The 12,373-nt window shown below is 39.8% G+C and overlaps 1 protein-coding gene across 1 annotated transcript in view; it reads left to right on the top strand.

Moving 5' to 3' along the window:
• Positions 1 to 1,916: 1,916 nt before the first annotated feature.
• Positions 1,917 to 12,373, top strand: part of abcc1 (ATP binding cassette subfamily C member 1 (ABCC1 blood group)) — a 53,574-nt gene continuing 43,117 nt past the window's right edge. The window contains exons 1-5 of the mRNA XM_079252837.1: positions 1,917 to 2,046; positions 3,007 to 3,183; positions 8,711 to 8,839; positions 9,091 to 9,228; positions 9,397 to 9,522. Coding sequence (XP_079108963.1) covers positions 1,999 to 2,046; positions 3,007 to 3,183; positions 8,711 to 8,839; positions 9,091 to 9,228; positions 9,397 to 9,522 — 618 coding nt within the window. The 5' untranslated portion in view covers positions 1,917 to 1,998. The remainder of the gene's footprint in view (positions 2,047 to 3,006; positions 3,184 to 8,710; positions 8,840 to 9,090; positions 9,229 to 9,396; positions 9,523 to 12,373) is intronic.

The following is a 12,373-nucleotide window of genomic DNA, read 5'->3' as shown; positions in this document are numbered from 1 at the left end:
ATTGACCTTCCTTCAGGGCCCAGTCTCCTTGGACTTGGTGTTTTTGCTCTGGTCCCTCCTCTGGGCCCCCTACCCCACCAGTCTGTGAACTCTTGCTTTTCTTTTTTTGTGAGGGGGGGGGATTACTATAATGATGTGATATATTTTTGTTGTCACTTTAGTTCTGGTTCACAGTTTTATTTTGTAGTTTAGTTCCTCTGTTTATTGTTGCCCATTTTGCTTCCTGTTAATTAGCTCACCTGTTTTGATTTTCTAATTCCTGTTCCTTGTGACTCTGTGTATTTTTACGCCTCAGTTGTAGTTTTGTTTTGCAGTTTCATTCTGTTAGTTTGTCTGTAGTTGCCTGTTTTGTCTCTGTCCTATCTTCTTTTCAGTGTAATTTGAGGATTAAAAACTTGGTCCTACATCTCCTACGTCACCAGCATCACAACAAAAGAATGACAATCTGCCTGCTGTGTTTAATGGACATCAAAATGAAATAAATATAGTTAATTTAGTATACCGGAACTTATCTCTTTGTATGCCTTCAAATCCAGACTGAAAGAACTTTAGGCTAACTGATTAACTTGCAAATGTTTGGGTTTTTTATTTTAAATCTTTTTTTTTTTTTTTGTGTCTATTTTCATGTCAATGTCTGGAACATTTTGCTGTCTCTTGGACAAGACTCCCATAAAAAGAGATTTTCATTCTCAATGGGACTTCCCTGGTTAAAGTTTTATATAAATAAATAAATAAATAAAAAATAATTTTTTTTAAACAATGGGTTTACATGTTAATGCTGGAACTGATGAGAAGTTAGGTCAGCTTTGGGTGGTGGAGGGGGGATAAAATATGAAATCAAAAGAGAGTTAAAAGAAGAAAGAAGACAAGAGGGTCCACCAGACAGAAACTAACAGCATCAACTGTACCGGTAAATGTAAACAGGAAACCACCTGCAGCCTTATTTCAGTGTTGTAAATTTAATTTAATTTTAATAGAACCATATAGTTAGTTTTTTTTGGTTGTTTTTTTTTTTTTTTTGTCTACAGCTCTAAATAATATATGAAAGTATATAAACATTTTAATTACGAAGCCACAGAAAAAAGAGCACGACATGAACAGAGATCATGTTTGGACAGAGATGCATTTTGAGACATGAAACGCACAGATGCAGAGCTGCACTCACAAGCAAACTTAAGAGAAGTATTTTATTCTTTTGTCATTGTTTTTAATGATAGATGAGACTATTTGCATGCAAGCTTTGCATGAAACAGTTCATACATAATAATACATAATTCACTTTCTCACAGCACAACATTTGGACAAATTTGAAGTATGTTCATTTTATCTTTTCTTTTTCTGCTGTTATTTCACTTAATCTCTGCAGGGGAAATGTCATTAGATTTATTAGGCAGATGCAAAGTTAATATCAAATCCATCAAAATTAACACAAAAATAAAAAATCTGTTAGTAATAAAAAAAATCACATTTTCAAACTAAAATCTTTTTTTTCTTCTTCTCATGAGGAAGTTGGCATAACACAGGGTACATTAAAATACATATAATTTCTGTATATGTACCACTCAACTAAAATTTCTAATAAAAGTTTAAAAATACATTAAATTAAAGTAAAACAAAAAATGATATGAAAAATTAACTCTGAGCCTTACAGTTCTCTGAACAAATTAGTTTTAAGTAGTTTTTGTTATACATTCAGCATATTCATAAAGTTAAATGATACCTTTTCCCCAGAATAAGTAACAAATTGATGATCCCTTCATTTTTATTTTACAGTATCATAAAATTGACTCCATGATGTGGCCAGGCTCTAATACCGTAGTACACCAGCTTTACCAGCAGGGGGTGCTGCTGACTTTCCCTCTCATATCTAACCGCCGAAGAAGAAGAGCGCGACGCGATCTTCCGCTCTGGTTGCAAAACATCAGCTGAGCTGAGCCGAGCCGAGCCGAGATAAGGCTGCAAACTGACAAGGCTCCAGCTTGTGTGGCGTCACAGCGAATGGGGCTGGAAAAGTTCTGCAGTCTGGACAGTTCCGACCCGTTTTGGGTGAGTTTTTTTCTCACGACCTTCATGTTCTGCAGTTAGTGACCGGTACCGGCTAAGAGACGCAGTCCGCATCGGCAGCGTGTCGCTTCTCCACGGCTCGCGCTGTGTTGCCCTCCGTTACCCAACACGCGATGTCACCGTGTCCCGGCATGTGATGCTGGTTAGGGTAACAGGTCCGGAACCAGGACTTCTGTGTCCTCTGGCCGGTTGGGAATAAGATCTGGGATTTCCGCGGCTGGTGGTGGAAACACACGAGCAGTTTATTCTGTGATACCAGTTTTATTTTATTATAAAATTTGAGGAAAAAAAACCCCATAAAGACACGTTTCAGTCTGTTAAGAATTTTTATTTAATTTAAGTAAACTGAATAAATGACTAAATAAAAAGTAAATAATTTGACGTAATGAAAAGAAACAGAAAAATGTAAACTAATATCTGACATTTAACCTTATTGACCACACTGCTGCTGGACCAGTAGAGCTGCTGCTGCTGGACCAGTAGAGCTGCTGCTGCTGGACCAGTAGAGCTGCTGCTGCTGGACCAGTAGAGCTGCTGCTGCTGGACCAGTAGAGCTGCTGCTGCTGGACCAGTAGAGCTGCTGCTGGACCAGTAGAGCTGCTGCTGCTGGACCAGTAGAGCTGCTGCTGGACCAGTAGAGCTGCTGCTGCTGGACCAGTAGAGCTGCTGCTGCTGGACCAGTAGAGCTACTGCTGCTGGACCAGTAGAGCCGCTGCTGCTGGACCAGTAGAGCCGCTGCTGCTGGACCAGTAGAGCCGCTGCTGCTGGACCAGTAGAGCTGCTGCTGGACCAGTAGAGCTGCTGCTGCTGGACTAGGAAAGCCTGTGTATGCGCCCCCCAGTGGCGGTAGCTCGGTACTGCAGCCTCCGAGGAGAACTCAGCAGGTTGTGTTTCAGCAGCTGATCAGCAGGTTCTTGCTTTAACCTCTTGTGTTCTGTGCAGGACTGGAATCGCACCTGGAACACTTCTAACCCAGACTTCACCCAGTGTTTCCAGAACACTGTCCTGGTGTGGGTGCCATGCTTCTATCTCTGGATGTTTGCTCCTGTCTACCTCCTCTACCTCCGTAGCCATGACCGTGGCTATATATGTATGAGTCACCTCAACAAAGCAAAAACTGTGAGTCCAGTTGATGGAAATGTGACCAGGAAAGTTTTCTTCTTCTGTGGTATACACTACTGAGATGTAACCAAGCGGCAACCTCTGGCAGTTAAAAGTGACGCCTATGCAGAAGTGCATAAAACTGCAGTTCCCCCTTCATCCACTAGGGGCTGCAAAATATAGCAAATCCCCATAGACTCCCATGTTAAAAAGACCAACTTCACAGCAGAAATAAACATGTTTACAGCAGAAATAAACATGTTTACAGCCTGGTTCAAAAATCCATTTTCGGTTTATAGGTCAGGTTTACCTTCATGACAACTGTGGGGAGAGCGAATGTTTTTCTAACTCACCCGTTTTAAAGTAATTTAATCTCAAAGTTCGGCAAATTTAGGGGTGTGTCCTTTTGATTGGCAGGTACCAATCTCTGGCTTCAAGTCAGAAGAACGTAGAACAACCGCAGTTTTTAGCCGGTTAACAATGTGACTTAGCTTTATCCCGCTTTCCTCCGTTAGCTGGGTAGCTCCCATTAGCTCGGTTAGCTCTTAGCTACAGAAAGCTCGGAGTTAGTTCGATGTCAATCATCCGCCATGACGTTCACAGCCCCCCTCTCAGCTCCATCTCTTTGCCCATATTTGTATTTTGCGGGCGAGACGACACGCATGACACTGCCAACATGGTGATGGTAGGAACCGCCCACCGAGCTTCAATTCAGCTCTTCAGAAATGTACGGGTGACGTCACGGAAACGTCTCTTTATATACAGTCTATGGATGTAACATACACGGGATGGTGAAAATGCTGCTTAGCCTCACTCTGAGAGCAGCGAGACCCGAACATACCATCAGATCCTGTCAGACTGGTTTCTCCTAGCAACCCCGGAAAGAAAAACCAGACTCCTCCCACAACCCTCAGTAGCATGGTCACTTTTTTATTAAACCCACAGCGAAGCCATACATTCAGATTTTTAGTTATAATAATGTTTAATATGTTATTAACATTCACAAAATAACATAAACCTTTGGAGCATTTTAAACATTAGCCATGCTAATGCTAATGTATGTAAACCTGTGGAGCATTTTAAACATTAGCCATGCTAATGCTAATGTATGTAAACCTGTGGATCATTTTAAACATTAGCCATGCTAATGCTAATGAATGTAAACCTGTGGAGCATTTTAAACATTAGCCATGTTGATGCTAATGCACATAAACCTGTGGAGCATTTTAAACATTAGCCATGCTAATGCTATTATATGTAAACAGGTTGACCATTTTAAACATTAGCCATGCTAATGCTAATGTATGTAAACCTGTGGAGCATTTTAAACATTAGCCATGCTAATGCTAATGTATGTAAACCTGTGGAGCGTTTTCAACATTAGCCATGTTAATGCTAATGAATGTAAACCTGTGGAGCATTTTAAACATTAGCCATGTTGATGCTAATGCACATAAACCTGTGGAGCATTTTAAACATTAGCCATGCTAATGCTATTATATGTAAACAGGTTGACCATTTTAAACATTAGCCATGCTAATGCTAATGTATGTAAACCTGTGGAGCATTTTAAACATTAGCCATGCTAATGCTAATGTATGTAAACCTGTGGAGCGTTTTCAACATTAGCCATGCTAATGCTAATGAACGTAAACCTTTGGAGCATTTTAAACATTAGCCATGCTAATGCTAATGTATGTAAACCTGTGGAGCATTTTAAACATTAGCCATGCTAATGCTAATGTATGTAAACCTGTGGATCATTTTAAACATTAGCCATGCTAATGCTAATGAATGTAAACCTGTGGAGCATTTTAAACATTAGCCATGTTGATGCTAATGCACATAAACCTGTGGAGCATTTTAAACATTAGCCATGCTAATGCTATTATATGTAAACAGGTTGACCATTTTAAACATTAGCCATGCTAATGCTAATGTATGTAAACCTGTGGAGCATTTTAAACATTAGCCATGCTAATGCTAATGTATGTAAACCTGTGGAGCGTTTTCAACATTAGCCATGTTAATGCTAATGAATGTAAACCTGTGGAGCATTTTAAACATTAGCCATGTTGATGCTAATGCACATAAACCTGTGGAGCATTTTAAACATTAGCCATGCTAATGCTATTATATGTAAACAGGTTGACCATTTTAAACATTAGCCATGCTAATGCTAATGTATGTAAACCTGTGGAGCATTTTAAACATTAGCCATGCTAATGCTAATGTATGTAAACCTGTGGAGCGTTTTCAACATTAGCCATGCTAATGCTAATGAACGTAAACCTGTGGAGCATATTAAACATTAGCCATGCTGACGCTAATGCACATAAACCTGTGGAGCATTTTAAACATTAGCCATGCTGACGCTAATGCACATAAACCTGTGGAGCATTTTAAACATTAGCCATGCTAATGCTAATGAATGTAAACCTGTGGAGCATTTTAAACATTAGCCATGTTGATGCTAATGCACATAAACCTGTGGAGCATTTTAAACATTAGCCATGCTAATGCTATTGTATGTAAACAGGTTGACCATTTTAAACATTAGCCATGCTAATGCTAATGTATGTAAACCTGTGGAGCATTTTAAACATTAGCCATGCTAATGCTAATGTATGTAAACCTGTGGAGCGTTTTCAACATTAGCCATGCTAATGCTAATGAATGTAAACCTGTGGAGCATATTAAACATTAGCCATGCTGACGCTAATGCACATAAACCTGTGGAGCATTTTAAACATTAGCCATGCTGACGCTAATGCACATAAACCTGTGGAGCTTTTTAAACATTAGCCATGCTAATGCTAATGTATGTAAACCTGTGGAGCATTTTAAACATTAGCCATGCTAATGCTAATGTATGTAAACCTGTGGATCATTTTAAACATTAGCCATGCTAATGCTAATGAATGTAAACCTGTGGAGCATTTTAAACATTAGCCATGTTGATGCTAATGCACATAAACCTGTGGAGCATTTTAAACATTAGCCATGCTAATGCTATTGTATGTAAACAGGTTGACCATTTTAAACATTAGCCATGCTAATGCTAATGTATGTAAACCTGTGGAGCGTTTTCAACATTAGCCATGCTAATGCTAATGAATGTAAACCTGTGGAGCATATTAAACATTAGCCATGCTGACGCTAATGCACATAAACCTGTGGAGCATTTTAAACATTAGCCATGCTGACGCTAATGCACATAAACCTGTGGAGCATTTTAAACATTAGCCATGCTAATGCTATTATATGTGAACAGGTTGACCATTTTAAACATTAGCCATGCTAATGCTAATGTATGTAAACCTGTGGAGCTTTTTAAACATTAGCCATGCTAATGCTAATGCACATAAACCTGTGGAGCTTTTTAAACATTAGCCATGCTAATGCTACTGTATGTAAACCTGTGGAGCATTTTAAACATTAGCCATGCTAATGCTAATGTATGTAAACCTGTGGATCATTTTAAACATTAGCCATGCTAATGCTAATGAATGTAAACCTGTGGAGCATTTTAAACATTAGCCATGTTGATGCTAATGCACATAAACCTGTGGAGCATTTTAAACATTAGCCATGCTAATGCTATTATATGTAAACAGGTTGACCATTTTAAACATTAGCCATGCTAATGCTAATGTATGTAAACCTGTGGAGCGTTTTCAACATTAGCCATGCTAATGCTAATGAATGTAAACCTGTGGAGCATTTTAAACATTAGCCATGCTGACGCTAATGCACATAAACCTGTGGAGCATTTTAAACATTAGCCATGCTGACGCTAATGCACATAAACCTGTGGAGCATTTTAAACATTAGCCATGCTAATGCTATTATATGTAAACAGGTTGACCATTTTAAACATTAGCCATGCTAATGCTAATGTATGTAAACCTGTGGAGCTTTTTAAACATTAGCCATGCTAATGCTAATGAATGTAAACCTGTGGAGCTTTTTAAACATTAGCCATGCTAATGCTACTGTATGTAAACCTGTGGAGCATTTTAAACATTAGCCATGCTAATGCTAATGTATGTAAACCTGTGGATCATTTTAAACATTAGCCATGCTAATGCTAATGAATGTAAACCTGTGGAGCATTTTAAACATTAGCCATGTTGATGCTAATGCACATAAACCTGTGGAGCATTTTAAACATTAGCCATGCTAATGCTATTATATGTAAACAGGTTGACCATTTTAAACATTAGCCATGCTAATGCTAATGTATGTAAACCTGTGGAGCGTTTTCAACATTAGCCATGCTAATGCTAATGAATGTAAACCTGTGGAGCATTTTAAACATTAGCCATGCTGACGCTAATGCACATAAACCTGTGGAGCATTTTAAACATTAGCCATGCTGACGCTAATGCACATAAACCTGTGGAGCATTTTAAACATTAGCCATGCTAATGTTATTATATGTAAACAGGTTGACCATTTTAAACATTAGCCATGCTAATGCTAATGTATGTAAACCTGTGGAGCTTTTTAAACATTAGCCATGCTAATGCTAATGTATGTAAACCTGTGGAGCTTTTTAAACATTAGCCATGCTAATGCTACTGTATGTAAACCTGTGGAGCATTTTAAACATTAGCCATGCTAATGCTAATGTATGTAAACCTGTGGATCATTTTAAACATTAGCCATGCTAATGCTAATGAATGTAAACCTGTGGAGCATTTTAAACATTAGCCATGTTGATGCTAATGCACATAAACCTGTGGAGCATTTTAAACATTAGCCATGCTAATGCTATTATATGTAAACAGGTTGACCATTTTAAACATTAGCCATGCTAATGCTAATGTATGTAAACCTGTGGAGCGTTTTCAACATTAGCCATGCTAATGCTAATGAATGTAAACCTGTGGAGCATTTTAAACATTAGCCATGCTGACGCTAATGCACATAAACCTGTGGAGCATTTTAAACATTAGCCATGCTAATGTTATTATATGTAAACAGGTTGACCATTTTAAACATTAGCCATGCTAATGCTAATGTATGTAAACCTATGGAGCATTTAAAACATTAGTCATGCTAATGCTATTATATGTAAACATGAAGAGCATTATAATGTATGTGCAATTCAGTAATCCAAGACTTACTCTCTCATCATGCTGTAATTTGGTGAAACTGTTACAAATATTGATACAAAACTATGAGAGCATTAAACGGGGTGGGGCTTACGTGAATATCAGGTTACTCTGAAACTGTCCCTGTGTATTTATACATGCAGTATGCTGTGTTTCTGTCATAACGCAGGAGATAAAACTTTCATCAGGACAGATGATTGTGAACATGCATCAGACAGAAGAGAAGTTTTACTGGTACATCTGGTTCTGCAAGCAGGTTTCAGATAACTTCCTCCATGAGCAGTGATATCTGTACCTACTGCTCAGCGTGGTCATGGAGATGTTCGAGCTGTAAAAGAATGTAAACAATCAGGTTCCCTCTGAGGGTTCAGACGGAGATCTTTACACTCTCAGGAAAGTGATTTACTGGGTTTCTTTTCATTCAGGCCGTCGGCTTCCTGCTCTGGGTTTTCTGCTGGTCAGATGTGTTTTATTCTTTCTGGGAAAAGAGTCATGTTGCGGGTGTCACGGCACCTGTCCACCTCGTCAGCCCGACCTTACTGGGCCTCACCATGGTGAGTTTAGTGTTTCTTTTCATCTGCTGCATCTGTGGAGGAAAGCCTGTACTTGTGTAAAATAACTGTAAACTGTGATTGTCCTGGAGGATGTTTAAATGTTTTCAGTGCTGCAGAAAAACCTCCAATAACTTGTATGTCCATTTTTATTTCGTTTAAATAAAATTCCCATCAACGTGTCAGTCTGGTTAACTTGTGTGGTTTGGAAAGAAAGTGGTGTTCTTCATGTAGTGTGTGTGTGTGTGTTGCAGCTGCTGGCCACCCTGATAATCCAGTATGAGCGAATGAAAGGGGTGCAGTCATCTGGAGTTATGCTGATCTTCTGGGTGCTGGCGCTGCTCTGTGCCACAGTCACCTTCAGGTCCAAGATCCTTCAGGCCCTGGACCAGGTCGGTCTGGTATTAGCAGGAATTAACCTACTCTTGATAAATACACATAATTATAACAATAATAATGATCATAAAAAACAAACTGTTGATATCTGACCAGTTTCCATGACCTGAAGGTGCATCAGAAAGAAAGACGTTATATTAAATGTTTGTTTTGACCTCTTTCAGCCGGAAACGGTGTGTGTTTGGAGGTACGCCACCTTCTACCTCTACTATACTCTGCTGCTGGTTGCCCTCTTCCTGTCCTGCCTGGCCGACCAGCCTCCTCTCTTCTCTCAGGCTGTCAAAGAAACGGTGAGAAATATTCTGCTTTCTTACACACCACTAATGTTCAGCCGACATCCAGCTAGCAGACGTAAGATCAGACAGAACTGCAGAAAGATGTGAGATCATGTGGTGAGTTCCTGATCAACTCGGTCTACATTTTCCAGGAAAGATTTTATCTCTGGACCGACTGCTGATATCTGCAAGACCGCCTTAAACTGACTCCGTTATGCACATTTATTTTAATATTCAAGTCCAGAAGGACAAGAAATAATCAAACATTTTTCACAAACCCCTTCATTTTATATTGAACCTCTCAGATCTGCCAGAAACCAGCTCGAAGAGAAAGCTCCGCCCTAAGCCCCGCCCTCCCCTGCTGCAGGCTACATCGGATTGGTCAACTGTCAGGATTATTTGTCATAGCGTTCATATCAGCTGTTTTCATCATAGAAACACAGGCAGAAATAGTAAACAAAGCAAAGTAGTTACCCTGGAAATAATGTCAACACCGAGCATACAGTCGTACATGTTGGAGCCCGGATCGGACCTTGCAAACGAGACAGAACAACTCGAATGCAGCAGGACGTATCTGTTTGGTAAACACTCGCTTCCCAGCTTTAGTCTGAAATAATGCCGTTTTTCACTTTTATAATCATGAACGTCCCTGTTAACACGTTTACATGTGGCTAACGTACCATAATAACGGTGTACATCTACAGTTTCACGTAGTTGATCACTGGGCTGTTTTTAGCCTGATCAAAACAAAACCAAAAACGTTTTGTTTTGTTTTTTTTTAAACTTTCAGCAGGATGGGAAACATGGTCGTGATTGTAGGAAAAGACCCTCCTTTCAGCAAAAGCCTGGAAGCAAATCGGCGTCATGCTGGTTTCTGTTTATCCAGCAGATTGCAGTGACAAGCCGGTCACAAATAGTTGCAACACTGTGGCTACTTCTAAAAGCAAACTCCATCTATTGCTGTCTGGTTGTTTCATTGGGGAATGTGAACAACATAGCTTTCCCTCACAGAGGAAGAAGCTTTTCTTACAAGTTTTGGCCTCTTTCATCTCACACTGAGCAGTGAAGGTGGGTGTGACTTTCTTCTCATGAGCGTGCACAACCTGGAGATGATGACCAATCACTAAGTCAACCCACCCGCTCCTCCTCCTGGGACGTAACACTACAGTATTGGTAAATATTGAACAAACTCTCAAACCAATCTTTTTCAGCATGACGGCATGCTGAAAAAGCATGACGGCGATTTGCTTCCAGGCTTTTGCTGAAAGGAGGGTCTTTTCCTACAATCACGACCATGTTTCCCATCCTGCTGAAAGTTTAAAAAAACCCAAAACAAAACGTTTTTGGTTTTGTTTTGATCAGGCTAAAAACAGCTCAGAAAACTCAGAAAACTAGAAATAGCATCATAGAGCCCCTTTAACAGTTAAGGCAAGGACCACGACTTCAGACCGCAGGCTCTCACATGAGCAGCTAACGCTAGACACCAGACACCTTTCTGGTGTATTTTAATATAGGGGGAGACAGTAAAAAAGAAAAAAATCATTCTGGTCAAAACTCAACAGACCAAAAGTTAAAGTGTCATTTCAAGGACTTTCACGAGCAGCTGCAGCTGTTTAGTAATCACTTAAAATCCATTTATTTGCCGAGCTAAATCATTGATTGGGAACATAATACTTTTAGTTTGTGTCCTGATATTTTGTCAGACGTTCAGTTCAGGCAATATAACTGGAACTGATTTTCCAGTGTTGGAAATATATAACATGTTGTCTGCATATGAGAAAACTTTCTGTGAAATCCCTCAAATACCCCAAAACCCTCTGCATCCTCTCAGACAGGTGGCTAACGGTTCAGTCGATTCTGCAAAGAGCACTGGGGGAAAAGGGGAACACTGGTAGATCTAGTCAAGCTGAAATATTCTAGTCGATATTGATTAGCTCTACCATTCTTCCATTCTACCTTGTCAAAGCCTTTCCACATCTAAGGACTACATAATCTGTGGTTGACTCGTGAGGCCGTGAAAAATAAATTATATAAGAAAGTCTACAAATGGTATGGATCATCAGTGGGTTTCTAATAAATCCTGTGTGATTCTGAATTATTGTTGAAAGGACCTTCTCGAATAGGGATGATAAACTTTTATGCAGAGTTTTTACACCAATTTGGAGGCTGGTTGGTTTCTGGGATTGTGGACGCAATTTAATTTTGTAGTATATAATAATAATAACTAGAGGAGGTCTTGTTCCAGAGGCTGATGGCTGCTGGCAGGAATGATCTTCTGTGTTGCATCAGTGTTGCATTTCCAGTCCAGTTTGTTGTCCAGCTGAACTCCAAGATACTTGTATTCCTCCACCACCTCCACCTCCTCTCCCAGGATGGAAACAGTGCTTTGTTTATTCTTCTTCCTCCTGAAGTCAACAATCATCTCTTTTGTTTTGCTGCTATTTAATATGAGATGATTGTCACCGCACCATTTAACAAACTGACTGACCAGTTCTCTGTACTCTGCTTCTTGTCCATCCCTGATACACCCCACAACTGCAGAGTCATCAGAGTATTTCTGCAGATGACAGGACTCAGAGTTGTACTGGAAGTCTGAGGTGTACAGAGTGAAGAGGAATGGCCAGAGTACAGTTCCTTGTGGTGCACCAGTGCTGCTGACCTCCATCTCAGACACACAACCTTTCAGTCTCACAAACTGGGGTCTGTTTGTGAGGTAGTCATAGATCCAGGTGGTTGTGGAGGTATCCACCTGGAATTTATGGAGCTTCTCACATAACAAAGCAGGCTGAATGGTATTAAAAGCACTGAGAAATGAAAGAACATGACCCTCAGAGTGCTGCCTGAATGGTCCAGATGAGAGTGTGCT

Source organism: Telmatherina bonti (assembly GCF_933228915.1).
Source record: "Telmatherina bonti genome assembly, chromosome: 14".
NCBI lineage: Eukaryota > Metazoa > Chordata > Actinopteri > Atheriniformes > Telmatherinidae > Telmatherina > Telmatherina bonti.
The sequence above is the reverse complement of the archived record's forward strand: the minus strand, read 5'-3'. Positions and strand labels throughout refer to the sequence as shown.